Below are 20,616 nucleotides of genomic sequence, written 5' to 3' on the forward strand. Positions count from 1 at the left end.
GGGTATGCTGCTGTGACTCACTTACCAAATAACTTTTAAGGCGGCCTATTCTGTGTAAGGTCCGCAGCAAGAGACACTCTTGCAACAGGTCCAAACTATCACGCAAGCTGCTTTACCCCTTGCGCCATATTTACCAGCGGATACAGTGTCTGCAGCAGGAATGGATACTGTATGAAACTGTTAGCAAGTCCTATAACACAATCAGTTGAGACCCTTAGGATTTTTGGAGCTGGTAACTATTTTCCTCTGGTAAATGGCTTGCTACTAGGTCTATACAGAAACTGAGAGACTTCACATGGTCTCCCAAGTTACCATGTTACCTGAGTTGTAAATCATAAAATAGATGTAGCATGTATGGGCTGGAGCTTAAACAAATCCTGATGGCACAAGTAAGGTCCAAGAGGTTCAGGTTCCCAAGATTCTTACTCCTGCTACATTGCTTCTTTTCTCTCCGTCACAAGTATGGCATTCAATATGGGGGTGGAGGGGAAACCAACCAATCTGGTTTCCTCATAATTCTGCACAATATGCTGACACTATTCAAAAGCACAGCTCAAGTACTAGAGCCCCACTGAGAAGTGATCCTGAAGAACAGCAGTGAAGGGAAATCTTCTCAGCAGCAGTATATCAAGCAGTGTACTTGGAGTTGCCTAGGAGAAATGGTCAGGGCTACAAGTCAACAGTGATTCATGGATACTAGCCAAAGACTTGACTGGACAGCGAGGGACTTGGAAGAAACTAGACTGAGATCTGGTGACAAGATTTGCAGAAGAGAAATACAGATGAACCTCTTGAAAATGGGCACAAAGGATAAGGATCTGTAAGTCCTCTGAGTATATTATGTCCCACTTTGAGGAACCTCATAATAATCAGATGGGCAAGCTGAACATTCTGTGAGTATCAGTCAAATTCTTTAGCCACACCAGTCCTGTTCAAAATGCTAATGACATGCAGAAAGTGAGGTTACGTATTGGGCTCAGAGATGGGGGCTGTCACTAACACTGAGCCCCCAATACTGCAGCACTTCCTCGGGAGACGAGCCAGACACTTGGTGACAGGTCAACTACCCTTGACCATTTCCATCATGAAAAGTAATCTGTTCTCAGAAAAACAGTCCATTATTCTCTATGTAGATTTATTTTCCGTGCCCACAATGTTTCTGCAAGAAAAACCATTCCTGAACTTACAAAATGCCTTATTCACTGCTATGGTATTCCACTAGAATTGCTTCTGAAGAAGGGATTTTACTTTACAGTGGAAGATGTGCAGCCATGGACTCAGGCCCCTGGGAGTCACTAATCTCACCACGTATGCCAATCCCTAAAGCGGCTGGCCTGACGCAACTGTGGACCAAACTACTGAAAACTCAGTTATAGCACTAACTCAGTGGTCGGCAAACTCATTAGTCAACAGAGCCAAATATCAACAGTACGACGATTGAAATTTCTTTCTTTTTTTTAAATATATTTTATTGATTTTTTTACAGAGAGGAAGAGAGAGGGATAGAGAGTTAGAAACATTGATGAGAGAGAAACATCGATCAGCTGCCTCCTGCACACCCCCCACTGGGGATGTGCCCGCAACCAAGGTACATGCCCTTGACCGGAATCGAACCTGGGACCCTTGAGTCCGCAGGCCGACGCTCTATCCACTGAGCCCAACCGGTTTCGGCTGAAATTTCTTTTGAGAGCCAAATTTTTTAAACTTAAACTTCTTCTAAGGCCACTTCTTCAAAATAGACTCGCCCAGGCCGTGGTATTTTGTGGAAGAGCCAGACTCAAGGGGCCAAAGAGCCGCATGTGGCTCGCGAGCCGCGGTTTGCCGACCACTGCATTAAATGGCTGAAATTTTGCATGGCTAGAGTAAAGAATGCATACATGCTCTGAACCAGACACCACTCTGTGAGACTAATTCTCCCATAGTTAGAATACATGAGTTGGAGAACCAGGAATAGAAATTAAGAGTAGCTACTCTATTATCCCTAAATACATTCGCAAAAAGTTTGCTTCTTGTCCCTACAATTCGGGGCCACACTGATTTATAGAGCAGATATACTTCCCCTAACCTCCCACAAAAAAAAAAAAAAAGAAAAAGAAAGAAAGAAAGAAAATCCTTTACCAAGAGATACAGCCAGGGTCCCACTAAACTGAAACTTAAACTACCACTTGGCTAATTAGGGCTCCTCAGGCCACTGAACCAACAGGCAAAGGAAGAGGCTGTATCAATATAATTGAATTCAATTATCTCTGGGAAACAGTTTCTCCTATATGAGGGCAGAGAGGAATATTACTGGAAGTCAAGGGCTTTTCCAATGTGTCTCTTGGCACTGCTGTGTCCAATAAAGAGTCAAATGAGCCCTACCCGGTTTGAGTCAGTGGTTAGACTATCCGCCCAAGGACCAAACGGTCACGAATTTAATTCCCAGTCAAAGCCACCTACCTCGGTTGCAGGACTGATCCCTGGCCCCAGTCGGGGTGCAAACAGGAGGCAACCAATCAATGTGTCTCTCTCACATCGATGTTTCTCTCCCCCCGACCACCACTCTCTCTAATAAATAAATAAATGGAAAAAATATCAAGTGAGGATTACCAAAAAATAAATAAGAGTCAAATGAAAAACTACAAGCAACTATATTACAGGATGGACAATTAATGACAGTCTCCTCAGATCAACAAGTAAAACCAGCTGAGGTAATGTCTAAGGTAAAAAGTGGGTGTGTAATAAAAGCAAGCTGTAAATACCTACTAGAGTTACAAGGCTAATTACAGCAATAAAGACTATAGGATTTAAGATTGCATAAATCAATCAATCTTCATCTTTTTTCCTTCTCCCATTTCCCTAGTACGTAACATGTGTTGTGATAATGGTAGTTAACCCTATATTTCAGCATTCAATTTGCAGAATATCAAAGAGAGATGTAGCTGTGTGAAAAATGAATGGATATCTCTGAGATGGCTAGAATGGCCTAAATTTGACTCTCACCTTTTGAAGACAGGGTTCGGTAATCTGAGGAGATATGAGACATATAAGCTCAATCACGTTAGACAGAAACATAACATTGCAAGTATCTTTATTTGGAAGTTCAATATGGGTAAAAGAGATTTGTGGTTACTGAGTTTAAAACGAGGTATACAGTGCTAGACTGTCGTCATCTTGCCATTGCTCTCACCTCTTTTCTCATCTGCAATGTAAAGCAGATTCTATATTTCCCAGAATCCCCTTTATAACTTCAAGTTTGCCAATGAAAAGAACAGGTACCAGTTTGGAGAGTAGAAAAGCAGCCCAGGCTAACTCTCCAGGGGTGGCTGTCTCCAGATGCAGTTTCACAGGAGCCTCCTGCCAAGGAAATGAGAACTACCCATTGTGTGCTGCAGATGGAGCCACATCATTGGGGATTGAAGAGATTCTTGAATGTTGCAGCAGCTTCCCAGAGAGCCATGGAAACCATGAGCTTTGGTGTGTGCTTAATGTCTCTTTTCCTCATATTTCACTCAGAATTCTCCTGGCCTTCAGTAGTGACTACCTTGGCCTTACTGCCCCAGTTCTATAAAACATTTCATGCAGGTTCTAACTCCTATATTGCACCCTCTAATTCCCACAAATACAGAAGATGTTTAACTGTACACCAATATATATTACACAGTAGAGAGTCAATCACAAGTGACTGTGTAAAAGTGGTAAGGCGAGAAACAGAAATTCAAATATAATGTACATATAACTATAAATATATTCACCTGGAAGAAATAATGATAGAACTAATCGATAATGTTCTAGAAACTTTTTATTAAGCTATAAAACCCCTCAATAAATTTTAAGGAATAGAAAACCTGAGGAACATTTTTTCTAATAAAAAGTGGTATTAGTAACAATAAAAGTACAAAAAACGCACTATATAAAACCTGGGATTTAAAAACATCTTTTGAACCACCAAAGAAATAAATGAAGTTGTAATATTAAGAAAATAACAATGATGAAACTATATAGCCCAATCTAGAATTCAGCCTTTACTAAACACTGCTCAGAGAAAACTGTTATCTTTCATACATACATACACAATTTAAAAAACCAAAAATAAGTAATTTTCAATTGAACAATTTAGGGGAAAAAACTTCGAAGAAAGAAATTTATACCCTAACCAGCTTGGCTCAGTGGATAGAGTTGGCCTGCAGACTAAAGAGTCCTGGGTTCGACTCCAGTCAAGGGCACATGCCTTGGTGGCAGGCTTGATCCCTGGCCCTGCAGGAGGCAACCAGTTGATATTTCTCTCTATCCGTCTTTTCCCCTCCCCTGCACTCTCTAAAAATCAATGGAAAAATATCCTCGAGTGAAGATTAACAAAAAAAGAAATTTGTAAGAAAGGAAAAACAAGCTCTTGAAAGTATTTTGAAATTTTCCAAAAAAAAAAATTTTTCTCTAGAAATCCAAAACTCTAATCCATTATTAAAATCCACTATAGATTTTCAAAATGTTTACAATAAACATGTTATTTAAAAAGTAAAAGTTTTAATTTCATAAATATATCTCAATTGCTACATTTACCTAAGATAAATGAATAAATCCAAGTACTATGCTTACTTACAAACAAAATTGACATTTGAATCACCAATATTTTTATTTTATAATCACAGACTAAAGTTCTTACCTTTCTCCTATTTGAGTCTCAAGATGTTTAACTTTTTCTAATAACTCTTTCTCAACAGCTTCTCTCTCCAATTTAAATTCATTTAGGGCCGTCTGAATAGCTTCTTCTTTTTCACTATTAAGCTTCTGAATTAACTCTTCTCTGTCTTGTTCCTGGTTCATTATGAATTTCTCTTTGTCTTTCTCAAGTTTCTGGATAACAGCTTCATACTTCTCTTCTTGTTGGGTGAGTTTTTCAGCTTTTTGTTTTTCAAGCGCACTCAATGCAGAGTCCAATTTACCCTGCAGTTCAGCTATTTCTTCTTTCAGGTTTCTTTCTATTTCAAATGCTTGATGATGCAATGCTGTTACCTGGTTTAATTCAGCTTTGAGCATGTTAGATTCTTCTTCATGTCTACTAATCAACTCGGAAATACATTGATCTTTTTCAATTGTCATTAAAGTTCTTAGCTCTGCCAAGCCCACCTGATAATTTTCATTATTATCCTGAATCTTTTGGTTTAATTTACTTATCTCTGTTCTCAAATTTTCCGTCTCTTGTTCAAGGAGAGATTTTAAGGTCTCATTCTGCTGGGCTCTGCTTTCTTCCAGCAAAATTTTTATTTCATCAGTTTCCGCTTCCTTCAACGCAAGTTCAACCTCTAACTTACATCTCGTATCCGACAAATCAGAAACCTTGAGTTTTAACTCCTGTAGCTGTCGCTCTTTTTCCTGGATAATTGTGGCATGGGACTCTTTTATCTGATCAATTCTTTGTTGATTTTCATTTTTTAATTTCTCCAAAGAATCTTTGTGGTCTGTCATAACTTTCTCGAATTCCTGTGTGTGCCTGACATGCAGGGTGTCCTCTAATTCCCTTAAGTGACTTTGCTCTAAGCTCTGAAGTTCTGTCCTCAACAACTGGATCTTCTCATCATTTTCAACGTGGAGCTTTTTAAAGTCTTTTAACACTTTCTCTCGTGACTCCTTCAGTTCTTTAATTTCACAATTTTGAGTGTGCATTACATTTTCCATTTCTAACAACTTCTGGTCCTTTTCATTCTGCAGGCAGATGATAGCTTCTTTTTCATGCTTAACCAAAGCAAATTCATTATCTTTATTTTGTAACACCTCCTCAAGGCATACTAAGTCTCCTTTAAGCTTTTTAATTTTATTTTCATTTTCTTCACTGTCTTTTATTAGTGCATCAAGTTTGTCTTCATAATCACTTTTTAAAGACTGCAATTCTTTTTGATGTTTTTCATTTAGTGTTATTTCCACAGAGTATTTTACCTTTTCAATAATGTTTCTTATTTCTATTGCTATACACTTCAAAGAATTTGAGAAGTCACACTGTTCTCTTTGTACAAATGTTCTGAAGTGGCAAAGGTCTTCCTTGATGGTTTGTATAGTTAACTGTGAGTCTTGCGCAACAACCCTACATTTTTCCAACTGGACATTTAGAGACACATGATCTCCTGAATCCTCTTTACCACATATATTGGTATCCTGCATACGTCTACTGTCTATTGCATTGATAACTGATGAATAAAGTGATTCCACCATCATTTCTGGACTTTGTGGATCACTTATAGGATTAGGAGATGATAAATTTTCTTCTATTACAAACTCATTCACAGCAGACATAAAATCTGATTCAGGACTTTCTGCTAATGAATCCAAATCTAATGAAACTTGGTGAATAGTCTGTTCTCTGTTTGGATGGGGGATAGTTTCAAAATCAAATGTATGTGCATCAATGCTATCTGGAGACAATTCTTCTAAGGGACATACTGCAGGACATAAGGGATCCTGAACAGTGAGTGGAGGAGGAGTTCTTGGTGAGGTAGTTGTTGTAATTCCTGTTGCACTTTCTACTCTTGGTGAGGAAGTCGACTGTGGGGATGTCTGACTCATGGATGCCTGGAAAAGAGAGAGACAGGCTTATACAGCTGCAGCAATATCAACATTTTACACTAATAAAGTGAACCATTTGAAAGAACTTAATTTGCCTTTTGTTCACTCAGTAGATCTGTAATGGTCTGTGACATTTCATCCAAACTTTGTGCTGCTTTTACCAAATTATGTAGAGAAAGTACATGCTGGTGTAGAGGTTCAAAGTCACAAAGTAAGGGGACCCTGAAACAAAATGTAATCAAATTAGATTTCTGATTTCTTAATTAAAAGATGAATAAGTACAACCAAATATTTTAACCTATGTCAAAAATCACTACTGCAGCTCTAGCTGGTTTGGCTCAGTGGATAGAGAGTCAGCCTGTGGACTGAAGGGTCCAGGATTCTATTCCGGTCAAGGGCACATGCCCGGATTCCAGGCTTGATCCCCAGTAGGAGGCGTGCAGGAAGTAGCCGATCAATGATTCTCTCTCATCACTGATGTTTCTGTCTCTCTCTCTCCTTCCCCCTTCCTCTCTGAAATCAATAAAAATATTTTTAATTTAAAAAAAAAAACCACTACTGCATTAACATCCTTTTTCAATCATTAGCAGAAAAAGCTCAAGAAACCTAAGCCATCATCATTAAAATATTAGAAATCTCCCACAGTATGCAAAGCCAGAGTGATTACTAGAAAAAAAATTACTGCACATAAGACATTAATTTCCTTATTTCCCGTTCATTTTAATATTCCCCAGAAATTTCCTAAAGTAGTCATAGGAGGGTCAGCCTATCATAAAACAGTTCTCTATTCTGGCATCTCTGAGGAGGGCTGGTGCTACTTTCCACAGCTCCAGAATGATGAAAACAGAGTAAGGTGATATCTACAGTTAAAAATACTAATGACATTTACCTGAGGAATGGCTGAACTTCTGAAGGACAAAATGATTGCAGAAACTGTAAATCTTTTAATGAAATATCTGGAAGCTCACAGTCAAACTTTCGAGGTTTCTGTGTCTGTACAAAATAATAATAATAATAATAATAATAATAATAATAATAATAATTCACCACAAAATATACAAATAATAAGTGGTCTCTTATAATCAAATTGAATAAAACAGTTAAACAAAAATGCTTCAAGTGATTTACTCACACTTAATAGAAAAAAATAATAAATTAAATATGAAGAACTAGTCAATGACATGATGTACTCTTTTTCTGAGTCTTAAATAACTGGGATACAGTTGTTGGTTGTTACTGCCCTTTTGTTTTCAGCATCTTTTTATGGGAATTCTAACATTTTCATCAACATTAAAGGAATCATTTGTTTCACTAGTACATAGATTATTTCCAAATTTTTCCTTGACCTATAAAATGATCATAAAGCTCTATCTGGCCCTAGCCCTATATCTACTATCACCTATTAGCATACCAGGTTGTTTTAACTTGGTAAAAATCATTTTTTCCCATATAACACTTCCTTCCTTGCCATTTTTTAGAATACAAACCCTTAGCCCTAGCCCCGTGGTCGGCAAACTGCGGCTCGCAAGCCACATGCAGCTCTTTGGCCCCTTGAGTGTGGCTCTTCCACAAAATACCACGGCCTGGGCCAGTCTATTTTGAAGAAGTGGCGTTAGAAGAAGTTTAAGTTTAAAAAATTTGGCTCTCAAAAGAAATTTCAATCGTACTGTTGATATTTGGCTCTGTTGACTAATGAGTTTGCTGACCACTGCCCTAGCCCATTTGGCTCAGTGGATAGAGCATCGGCCTGCAGACTGTAGGGTCCCAGGTGCGATTCCAGTCAGGGGCACATGCCCGGGTTACAGTCTCAATCCCCAGTAGAGAGCATGCAGGAGGCAGCCAATCAATGATTCTCTATCAACATTGATGTTTTTCTCTCTCTCCCTTCCTCTCTGAAATCAGTAAAAATATATTTTTAAAAAATACAAACCCTTAGTCAATTAAAAAAAATTTCTGGTAAGTGCTACCATTTCTTTATAATATGGCCAAGAAATGTACCTTTAAAAATAACTCAATTTGCTTCCATCATTACCCTAAGTAGATCTAAAAGTGTCAAGATGCTCTTCATTAAACAGAGTTTCCTAGATAAATAAGTGTGGGAGCCCTATTAAATCACTCATTCTTGATATTCAAAAACGCATGCATTTAAAGTCCTAAGAAAGCCCGCAACACAGAAAATGGTTTAATAGCTAAGCAGAATGAATGTCTGGGAGGTGGGGGAGGGGTGGGGAACCTACAGCATTTCCTAAACTTCTTTAACCGTGAAGTCTGGTTTAGAAATATACCAAACTTATTTTTCATGGTTTCAATTAAAGCCACTTGAAGAGTCACCCTATTCTGATTTATTGAAACATAAATGAAAGAAAGGGGGTTGATGGGTAAGAGAATGAAGAGAGGAAGAAAATCGGTGAGGCCAGGAGAAAAAGAAAAGGCAGAAAGAAGTGAAAGAATTAAGAAAAAGGTAAAGAGGAAAAAGAGAAAGACAAAATACAATTAAGAGAATCTAGTCCTATCAATCTTAACAGTGTAGTAAGACAAGCCCTTGAGTTATGAAGACTCTAAATAAAAAACTATATTTTAAAGCTTTATAGCAACTGGTGTTTTTAAAGCCAATAGCTTTTTTATGTTGATAAAATCTATATAGATAAAAGGCTAATATGTTAAGTGTCTGTCCGGGTAATGACATCACAAAGTAATGTCTGGCTTCCTCTCCCTAGCAATGAGCTCCTTGGAATTTCTTCAGCCCAGGAACACGACTTGCTTTATAGCCAGGTGGAAACATTTCACACTGTAACCAAATGTCTGTGAAGCGTTTTCCTGTGCCTCATCTCATTTGATCCTCACAGAAGTCCTAAAGTAGATAGATACGAGACTCGGTGGAATCCTTTTTTTTTTTTTTTTTCATTAGCCAGAAAACGGAGATTTAGAAAGCTTAGAAACTTGACCCGACTGAAAAGAATGGTGGACCTTGAAAATGACTTCAGGTTTTCTCACTGTGCAGAATATAGTCAAACACTGCTGCAGTTAAATATTTTACCCTTTGTTCTCCCTGCGTGATCTACAATAATAATCTGCTTTGTGTTCATATTTATTGCTCTGTTGCTGACAATTACCTGAAAGAGAAATTGGGGTGCTTCACTGGGCTGAAAAAGTTTAGCTAAATCAGAAAGCAGGTATAATTAAGCACGTTTATTCTATATCTATAAAAGGCTAAGTTGACTAGCCCATACACGATACATTATAAAGCCCTTGCTGGCGCCAATCGCATGCGTGTTTTGATCTGTCATTGTCAATAGTGAATTTGGTTGACACGTCTATTATAGAGAACGGGCAAAGAGCAATATTAAAATACTTCTTCTAATTAATTTCCTTTCAGTGTGTATGAATTTGTGCACCAGGCCACTAGCATTCTGATAAATACCTCTACTTCTGAAATAAAAGTTTGAACACAGACAAAATTTTGTCATGGTTAGGAAATAAATACATACACAAAAGGACGGAGGCCAGGAATCCAATCCTCTAAATAGGCGATTTCTTAAAAAAGACTTCCCTGTATAAAGAAATTAATACAGTTATAACTTTGAGATAAAAAACAAACAAAAAAAACCCTCTGGTTTGTGAAAAAAAAAATTGACAATATTTCAAGTTTAAAATTAATAATGGATTCAACTCTACAGTCCTTAAATGTTTCTATGGATTTCAATACTAATTAAAATCATATACATGCTATATAATGCTGTGTTCACATTTATAGACTAAAAACAGCTTTTACTTAAAAAAATAAACAAGTTATTAATGAAGAACACTTACTAAATAATTTCCCAAAGGATTCCCTTTTTGACTTTTCAGCTTCATATAATCGCTTTCCATCTTTGACTAAAGCACCAGCCCACTAAAAGGAGGAAAGCTTATGTTAATATCACTCAACACTTCATTAAGACTCATACACAATTAAAACAGAATTCAACTTGCATACCTCCCTGTAGTGTTTTATGAACATTTTTCTCCTTACAACTTCAACAACAGCTAAGCAGTACATCTGAGGAACTGTACTAAGAGCTTCAACAATTTTGACTCTTTCTAACAGCTCTATTACGAGGCGAAGTAAAGCTTGCAATTTCTCTCCATCTTGATCAGCATGAAGCATTACAAAGCAACACCACCTATAGAATGAAATTTACAAACTATAAAAATAATCTAATCTCAATATAGTGGCAAGAGAAAAACACCCCACCACTTGGGAGAAATCAAACATCAATTCTAAACATCCTAAATAAGGTAACAAAAGCACTTACTTCAATCTGACGTGGAGGTTAGTTGCTAGCTCTTGTTTGGCAGTGGTACACTTCTGTTTAATATCCAACAGTTTTCTATGATTTTGCAACATAATCATCAACTGGTTTGCATGACTCAGGCATAAATCAGGTAATACAGATGCATCCTTCAAGTTTTCAGCTCTCATCTGATTAGCTAAGAATCCCTTTGAGAGAAAATATTTTAAAAGGTATTAACTTGGTTACATGAGAGACATAAACATTCACTTAGGAGGAATATCTTTATGTTAAAAAAGAAATGTCTTACTTTCAAATATTGTAAAATCTACTCTTTTGAATGTGGAACATGTGGTCATAACAAATGATTCAGTTTTTAAGAAATCTATATTCTAATCTATTTCATTGTCATGCTAGAAAAAAAGTTAAGCCCAGGCAGATAAAGTCACTTATCTAGATACATTTAATTACTTATTATTATTATTTATTTATTTTTTTTACATATGTGTCCTTATCCCCCATTACCCCTTACCCTCCACCCGTACCGGCCCCCCTGTTATCTGTGTCCATTGATTAGGCTCGTAAGTATGCACACAAGTCCTTGGTTGATCTCTCCCCTTTACTCCCACCAACCCCCTCCTTCCCTGAGGTTTGAGGTTCTGATTGATGTTACTCAGTCTCTGGGCAGATACATTTAATTACTTAATTACAACTAGAAAGTATGTTTCTAGACACCTACTACACATGTCGTTAAGAGCATGATATTAAATGAAACACGGTCAAGATTTAAAGCCATGAAAGAGTAGCTGACCTAATCTTGACCAATGATATCTAATTGTATATTGTATACTTCCTCATATAAAAAACAATTAACTTTGCACTTTTTATTGAAAAGCCATTCCTCTCAGTATTTCTGGACTATCTTTTGTTCCACTGACAGATATATGTTTTGTGCTATCTTTAGAGCAATGACTAAGCTGTACAATTTTACAGTATATTTTGTTATTTGGTAGGAAAAAACTTGTTCTTAGCTATCCTCACTCATTTATTTTCATAGGTGAACTTTACATCATTTTGTTACGTAGGGAAGGGATTGTCTTTAGGCTATAAATTTAGACAGATGTGCCATAGGTAAAAGTATTCTTTTGTTCAACAACCAGCCAAATGAAAGCCCAACAGCAAACACTTAAAAAAATGTTCAGAGGTTATAATTATAATCTCTTGATGAGGTTATTACTAAGTATTTTTATTGTGTTTAATAGGGTTCTTTACCTATTCTATTTACTAGATAACACATTACAGAAGATTTCGTATTTGAACATCCATCTGACTGCCATACTTACTGTATAAATGATTATCTTTCTATGGATTTAATCATAATGATCAGCAAAGAACAGCAAATGTGTCTTCAAAATTTCTAGTAGTTCTCTCCATTTCATGTTATTCTAAACATCATGAACATACTTAAATTTAAATGATGTGTATTTAAAATTAAGTCAAAATAGTCTATATATAAAAATAAGGCAATTTCAATAGTAATTTTATCTTACTTTTTTTTTCAAAATGGAATATACTCAACTGTGGCTATACTTTTTCTACAACTTAATCCATTTAAAAATAATGTAATGCTTTTATCTCCTGTCAGTCTTAATAGGTTTTTAATTACTTTTTACTGAATCCAAGAAAAATATAGAATCCCCAAATCTAAATTTTGGACCATTAATAAAGGATTTCCTGACACCAAAACCACATTATTTGTAATACAGCACACTGAGAGAAAATACACCTGATCCAATCAAGACAGAAAGATCAGAAAAAAGCGTGCCTGGCAATGTTTCAGTTCTTTAGGCTGTGCCTAAAGAAATACTAATATAGCCCGACCGGCATGGCTAAGTGGTTGAGCATCGACCTATGCCCAATGAGGGCACATACCGGGTTGTGGGCATGTGTGGCATGCAGGAGGTAGCCGATCAATGATTCTCTCTCATCCTTGATGTCTCTCTCTCTCTCTCTCTCTCTCTCTCTCTCTCTCCTCTCTTCCTCTCTGAAATCAATGAAAATATATTAAAAAAAGAAATACTAATATAATACTGAATGTCAACAGAAAAATTAAAAATAAACTAAAAAAGCCCCAGCCAGTTTGGCTCAGTGGATTAGAGCGTCAGCCTGTGGACTGGAGGGTCCCAAGTTCGATTCCGGTCAAGGGCACATGCCTGGGTTGTGGGCTTGAACTCCAGTGGGGGGGGTGCAGGAGGCAGACGATCAATGATTCTCTCTCATCATTGATGTTTCTATCTCTCTCTCTCTCTCTACCCTCCTCTCTAAAATCAATTTAAAAATATTTTTAAAAATAAATTAAAGAAATACTAGAATATGCACATAAAGATAGATACACTGGGATATTAAAACAATGTTTGTAATAAGAAAAAATGGAAATAACCTAAATAACTACCAAAAGAAGTACAGTTAAATAAACTGTTTGATTCATCCTATGGAGGTTTAAAAGAATGACACTGGAGAAGAAAAAGATCCAAGAATTCAGAGTTCTACCTCTAGTGATGGCAGACTATGATGTAACGGTAATGTAAACCAACCTTCCCATGGCATTAGTTATTAGATATCCAAGAAAGCAGTGAAGGAGTCAGACATATTGAAAGCACCAGGATTTAGGGAGAGGAGGAGACCAGGAGAGGTGAGTTAGGCAACTGGGAATGCTTTGCCCTAGAGACAATTGCTGATGCCTGAAGAACCCAAGGCTAAGAATAAGTTAGCAATCCTTCTGATAGTTCCTCATGGAGCTAGAAAATAAAAAATCAGACACCAGTGCCAGCCAAAGAAAATGACGATGGAACACACTTTGCCAAATAAAATAACAATGGAACACACCCCCAAAAAGACATCTATATGTATAAAAGGCTAAGTGTCCGTCCGACTGGAAGCTATGATGCACACTGACTACTAGGGGGCAGACGCTCAATGCAGGAGCTGCCGAGCTGCAGTGATTTGACAGCGGCGGTTCTCGGTGACACACCCCTGAACCAGAGAAGAAGGAGCCCAATTCCTCATGGGGCCTCGAGATTCCACCTTCGGCTGTGGGTTATGTTGTTGCTGAGGCACTATCAGCCCTGCAGCTAGTTTACTGCACACTTGTGTTTGCGTTCCACACCCAGTACGACAGCAACTTTGCAGAGTGCCCTCTCGCACTCTGGGACCCCTCGGGAGATGTTGGAGAACCGGTTTCGGACCGATCCCCACAAGCCAGGCCAAGGGACCCCAGCTGTTGGAGGGACCCGCTCACTCCACAGATGCCCTTCGAGCTACACCAAGGAGGGACCATGGGAGACTGGCTCCAGGGTGTGTCTGGCCCGTCTCGCCTAGTCCCGCCCCACTGGCCACCTTCTAATTAATTTCCTTTCAATGTGCACGAATCCATGCACCGGGTCACTAGTATCCTAAGAAATTGATAGACTAAGCATCACAAGGACTGGAAAACCAACTTCCCATTTAAATCTCTGAAACGGGATTAAGGTGATGATCTAAAATTATAATCGCCCCTACCATATGCCAAAAGCAAACAAATTCTCTCTAGAAATCGGTAAGAAACAACAGAAAATATTCATAGACACACAGGCACAGATAAAGGGGTTAACAGATATAGTCTTTAATTACTATATGCTTAATGTATTCAAAGAGATAATGGATAAGGCTAGATGTTTTGGTAGATAATTTGAAGCTATATAAATAAAAAAGTGTTTAGAGCTAAGATTAACAAAGAATATCAAATCAATAGCTTAATAGCTATTCACACCTGAAAAAAAAATCTGAAAGCTAATTTGAACTGATAGGTCAAAAGAAAATATCCCAAATGAAGTGCAGATAGATATAATCATACAAAATACAGAAAAGGGTAAATGGAAAGGACGAGGTAAAAGGTCTAATACATGTGTAATTAGCATCAATGAAGGAGAAGGGAGAGATACAAAATCAAGATTTGAAGAGGAACTGATTGAAAGGCACAAATTCAAGTAGTACTAAAAGCACAATGCAGGAGAAATACAAAGAAAGCCACATCTTGTCCTATTATAGTAAAACTGCTAAAAACCAAACCAGCCTACCACCAGGAATGCTCAGGACCTACTCAAGAAGGCAAATAATCCCTTCCACCAATATTTACAGGGTAAAACAAGATTAGTGTTAGAGTAATAAATTTGACAGTAAAATAGTAGTCAAGTTTTCAGGCAAATTTAAATTGGCTAGTTGAAACAAGCGAATATTCTAGAAAAATTAATTGTACTGGACAAAAAGGTGTTCCTAAAGTGTCAACTAAAATTTTTATTGGTACTTCATCTCATGATAAAATTGTGCACCATATAATGAACCTAAAACAGTAATATTATGGTGCAAAAAATTAAAATTTAAAAGCCATCAAGACTACATTATAAAATTTTCAAAAGCCTCCTAACATTTAAATCAAAAAAGGAGGGGATAGTAGAGGAATATCATGTAAGGAAAAATATCCTGTAAGTAAATTACATCTAGAAAATTAATACCTTAGAAAATTAATTGTAAGGCTAAAAGCAAGACACCCATGAAAAACACACAAGGTGACAAAACAAGCCAGAGGAAAATCATTTGGGCAAAAATTGAAAAAGGATCCCCAGTCAAATTTATAGAAAATATTCCTTTATTAACTTTTGGTCGAGAATATGTTTGTATATTTTCAGAAAACAACTCCGAGACCATGTGGATTCCAGCAAGAGAGGAATCGACAGGACTACTCCAGCCATAAAGACAGAAGAGAAGCAGTCCAGAGACGGAAGACACTGATGTGGCCTTCCCATACTAGCAGTTAGCAGCTGTGCATCACTGCAGATTGCCCAGGACCAAACCAGACAGAGTCGGACCTGCATTACCACCATTTGTCCACCATCCAGAACTGAAATGTCAGTGCTGACATGTACACATAAGGAACTGTTGGACATTGAAATTGGGTCTCAAAAGAACTGTTGGCCCAGAAAGAAACTCACTACACACTGATTCATTTGCCTGTCACCATAATCATTATTGCTTGTCTCATTTTCGGTTCTTATAAGTGTATTTCTAATAGCACATGATCTCACTCATCTAGGGGAAATAATGAACAACACAGACTGATGAACAAGAACAGACCCAGAAACAAGGAGGCATGGATCAGACTGTCCGGCCTCGGGGGGAGGGTAGGGAAGGGTGGGGATAAAGGGGGAGATCAACCAAAGGACTTGTGTGCAGGCATACGAGCCTAACCGGCGGTTAAGGACAACAGGGGTGTGGGGTGTGGGATGGGAATGGGGGGATGAGGACAAATATGTGATACCTTAATCAATAAAGAAATTAAAAAAAAAAAAGAAAATAAAAAAAAAAGAAAATATTTAAAAAAAGAAAAGAAAATATCCTTCAGAAATAAAGGTGATTTAAAGAGATTTTCAAATGACAAAAACTAAATTTGCCACTAAAAGGAAATAAAGGACATTTCCATGTATATTATACACCAAATATTACTTAAAAGGAAAAAAGCTAATATGAATAGAATTAAAAAACAAAATTTTAAAATAAAAATAACCCAAAAGGCAAAAATCAGAGACAAAAAAGGACATACAATTAAAAAAAGAATTAGAAATGATTGATTTAAAGGCAAATATTCAGTATTTACAACAAATAAGCAGACTAAATGTTCCAATTAAAAGATTTCTCAACTTAACTTTGAAGCTATAACTTTGATGCCAAAACTCTGACAAATACATAACAAATAAAAACTACACACATACAACTTAATATAATTCAATTTGCCAATATATTACTCTAAATCCAGATATACATAAAAAAGACAATATATGACACAGATTAATTCCACGAATCTTAATATAGTTCAAAATTAGAACTGCCCATCTGCGTGGCTCAGTGGTTGAGGGTTGACCTATGAACCAGGAGATCACAGTTCGATTCCCAGTCAGGGCACATACCCAAGTTGCGGGCTTGATTCCCAGTGGGAGGCATGCAGGAGGCAGCCAATCAATGATTCTCTCTCATCATTGATGTTTCTATCTCTCTCTCCCTCTTCCTTCCTGTCTAAAATCAATTAAAAATATTTTTAAAAATTAGAACTTAAATGTAACTTTCATAATCTGAGAAAGGGTATCTACTGAAACAAGGAGAGAAAAAAACCTACTATAAACATTAAAATTTTGAAATGTTGGCCACTTTCTATAGATCAGGAATTAAACAAGAACTCAGACTACTGCAGCACTATATTGGTGTTCCAATCAGTGCAAAAAAGACAAAATAAAAGAATTCAGTTCACAGCACGGTGCCTGAATCCTAAATCACGAGAGAAAAGGAGAGAGTATAGAAATTACAAGATAAGTCCCATCAGCAAATTATACATTTGTAACCATTAAAATGATTACTCATTCGTATGTTCTAATGAAAGAACATACACCACTGGAAAAGCATGTTTAAAAGTCAACTCTTGCTATAGACCAGGGGTCCTCAAACTTTTTAAACAGGGGGCCAGTTCACTGTCCCTCAGACCGTTGGAGGGCCAGACTATAGTTTAAAAAAAACTATGAACAAATTCCTATGCACACTGCACATATCTTATTTTGAAGTAAAAAAAACAAAACGGCAAAAAAAACCCACATGTGGCCCGCGGGCCGTAGTTTGAGGATGCCTGCTATAGACTGTTTCGCCAGAGTGCCTGCCAGGGTAGATGGAGGACAACGCTGTGATGATCTAAACAGTCACTTGTATGGAAGAAAATGTCTAGGTTAATTAATCCCTCTTTTTTTGTGTGTGATAAACCTGATTTGACAGAATTCCTGGAACACTGCATTAAATTAAACCTAAAAGCCTAAGTATTAGTCAATTCTTTAAGATTTTATATTTTCCTTCTGTCCTTTATAAATTTCATTTTTTCTGTGTACTTTTTTGAGAGGGGAGCAGGAAGTATTCACATGTTTAGTACAATGACTGCTTGATATGTTCTCTCAGCACCTTTTTCTCAGCTGCTCACAGCATTTTCATTGTTTATCTTTCAGTTGTCACCTAAAATAGTCTAAGCTCAATTTATTTTATCAAACCAAAATATTAAGAACATGATTTATTACATGGAAACAATAATACTGCATTCACAATATTCAAGGGTGAAGTGAAAACATGGTACATATCAAATTGATATTGCACATAAAATAACTTAATAGAAAAGTTACAAATTCCTTTTCCTGAGAGAAGTTTGAAATAAGCACCTGAGCAAGTTCTTTCTGCTCATTCACCAGTCGGCCACAGCTAGCAATCATCTGATCCAGGGCATACAGCCGATCTTCGAGTCCTTTAATGGCTTTCATATTCTGATTATCAAGTTTGGCAATAGTTTGACGGCATTCTACTATAAATGGTCGAATAATCCTTGGATCAAGCTAAATGACAAGGACACATGAATAAATTCCTACATGAATGAATTGCCTACTGTATCCACACAAACCCTGTGTTTCTCTACTTCTGACCTTCATTCACCTTGATTGTACCGCCTAACTTTTAAAGCCCTTCACTGCCTCTCTGTAAGGGTCATAGACAAATACTACCTCCTTCATGATGCCTTTCATGATCTCTACACAGTCAAAAGGACCGTAAATTATTTATTTTATGTACAGCTTCTGGTTCACAGATAATATACAAAAGCAGTTAAAAATAAACCATTCTAATGTTATTATCAAGAATACAATCCTCACATCAGTATATAATAAAAGCCCAGTGACCGAACGGCGGAATGACCGGTTGACCAGTCGCTATGACGCACACTGACCACCAGGGGGGCAGACGCTCAATGCAGAAGCTGCCCCCTGGTGGTCAGTGCGCTCCCACAGTGGGAGCGCTGTTCAGCTGACCCAGATGAGTGGCGCTTCCACAGCCAGCCACGCCCCCCACTAGTGCACGAATCCCATGTACCAGGCCTCTAGTGTAATTAATAAGAGGCTAGCATTTGTGACACCACAAAAAAAGGAAACAGACATTATTTAAATATAGGCAGCACTTCCTTTGCACTGAAACTTGTGCATATGTGAACATCTTCCCACTTTTCTCAATTTCATGGTAACTGGGCCCAATGTGCACACATTTCCAATCCAAAGTATTGTACAAACCAAAGACTAGCTGTAAATCATTAGGGTGATAAAGGGCTAAAAAAAGATGACTGAAATAGATTCATATTTTCAACTTGGGCAAAATTAAAACTACACATAGAATTAACTACTCAAGAATGTGTGTATTTCATTGAATGTAAATCATCAGTGTAAATAAAACCTATAAAAAACAAAATTTTCTTTTACTCCAAAACTCATTATTTCTATTTTAACGCAATACCCATTCTCCCATTTTATAAAATACTTAGTATAAATAATATAAATAATAAGAAATATCAAATTAACATTACTTACCCTGCTCATTGAATCAAAGCACTTCCTAACTAATGATTCCACGTCATTAGGTCTATCTTGAACATTTATCCAGTCTAACAAAGAAACATTAAAAAAAGGCAGATCTCTGTCTTTAGCATCTACTGAAGTTTCATCCTGCTGAGCAGTACTTTGACAAGTTTCCCCAATTTCAACATCTGTGGTATCTGGGGCTACATGTTCCACTGACTTGTGAAATGAGGTTAATAAGGATTTGTTAGTTGTCCTAGGCGTATCAGGAGAAAGCACCAGTTCAGTGGAAGTTTTCATCTCAGCCTTTTCTGAGCCTTCATGTTCAGGTAAAGAATCCACTCTTCCCAAACATTCCCTGTAACTATGTCTGGTTAGGCACTCCAACAGCGGAATCTTGGCCATTACTGAAACCGCAGTTCCTAAACTTAAAATATAAAAGTTCTGTTAGGAAAATAACAGGATTACTCTAATTAGAGATCAACATTTTGAAAGATTAGCATTTTATTATTACACAAATCTTACCACCTTTCTATTATGTTATACATATGTAAAGCAACCTAGGAGGTGTTCTTTAAATGAAACCTAGTTAGATGGAGAGAAAGGTATCAACACATTTAAATTCTATTATAAAGTAAAGTTTGTCAGTTCACACTAAATAAGTGAAGACCTGGTTTTTATCAAACCTAAGATATAAGAAACTCAAACTTACAGAAAAGATTTACCATAGCAGTCCCTCAGGATAATTTTTATCTTTAAGTCAATCAAGTATTTCTGACATACTGAAAGCACAGGATAAAATTAACGATCTTAATAAAGATTAAGGTAACTCTTACATTCATCAGACCCTGAAAATAAAATAGACATATGTTGTCAAAAGCCATAGGTAAAAGATAAAATCTTGATGATGTGTCTTCTATAAAAATATATATAAAATTATTCCGGGTCCTACATTAAATTAACATATCTAAGTGACTCTTTAAAAAATAGTTACTTGAAAAGGTTTTTATATAAACTTTTAAAAGATATTTCAAGTCTTAATTAATGATTCCCTTTCCTTCCAAAGATTTGTCCCATCATCAACTTGAGGCCAAATCTTCTAAAGATTTAGTCCACAAAACAGAAACTTTTATTTTATTAAAGGTTCACTTGAATGAATGAATGAATGAATGAATGAATGGAAAAAAATCCCAATTCAAGGCAATAAAATACTAAACAAACACAAAAAACTGAAAGCATATATATATATATATATATATATATATATATACACACACACACACACACACACATAATATTTTCTATGTAATAGAAAATATTGCTATATTTTCATATTCATTATAGCCCTTTTT

General features: G+C 36.8%; 1 protein-coding gene across 4 annotated transcripts in view; it reads right to left on the reverse strand.

Moving 5' to 3' along the window:
• The window catches only part of RB1CC1 (RB1 inducible coiled-coil 1), a 68,337-nt gene that overhangs the window by 26,172 nt on the left and 21,549 nt on the right, over nucleotides 1-20,616 (reverse strand). For 2 of the 4 annotated variants that reach the window (XM_079796057.1, XM_079796056.1), the window contains exons 7-15: nucleotides 19,277-19,691; nucleotides 18,089-18,259; nucleotides 10,833-11,017; nucleotides 10,514-10,700; nucleotides 10,348-10,429; nucleotides 10,026-10,087; nucleotides 7,427-7,530; nucleotides 6,633-6,759; nucleotides 4,643-6,543 (exon numbers count right to left, since the gene is read on the reverse strand). In XM_079796057.1, the coding sequence (XP_079652183.1) occupies nucleotides 4,643-6,543; nucleotides 6,633-6,759; nucleotides 7,427-7,530; nucleotides 10,026-10,087; nucleotides 10,348-10,429; nucleotides 10,514-10,700; nucleotides 10,833-11,017; nucleotides 18,089-18,259; nucleotides 19,277-19,691 (3,234 nt within the window). Of the gene's footprint in view, nucleotides 1-4,642; nucleotides 6,544-6,632; nucleotides 6,760-7,426; nucleotides 7,531-10,025; nucleotides 10,088-10,347; nucleotides 10,430-10,513; nucleotides 10,701-10,832; nucleotides 11,018-18,088; nucleotides 18,260-19,276; nucleotides 19,692-19,976; nucleotides 20,396-20,616 lie in introns of those variants that run through there. The other 2 variants (XM_079796059.1, XM_079796058.1) reach the window with 2 other exon arrangements.

The sequence above is a fragment of the Cnephaeus nilssonii genome (assembly GCF_951640355.1).
Source record: "Cnephaeus nilssonii genome assembly, chromosome: 18".
NCBI classification, from domain to species: Eukaryota; Metazoa; Chordata; class Mammalia; order Chiroptera; family Vespertilionidae; genus Cnephaeus; species Cnephaeus nilssonii.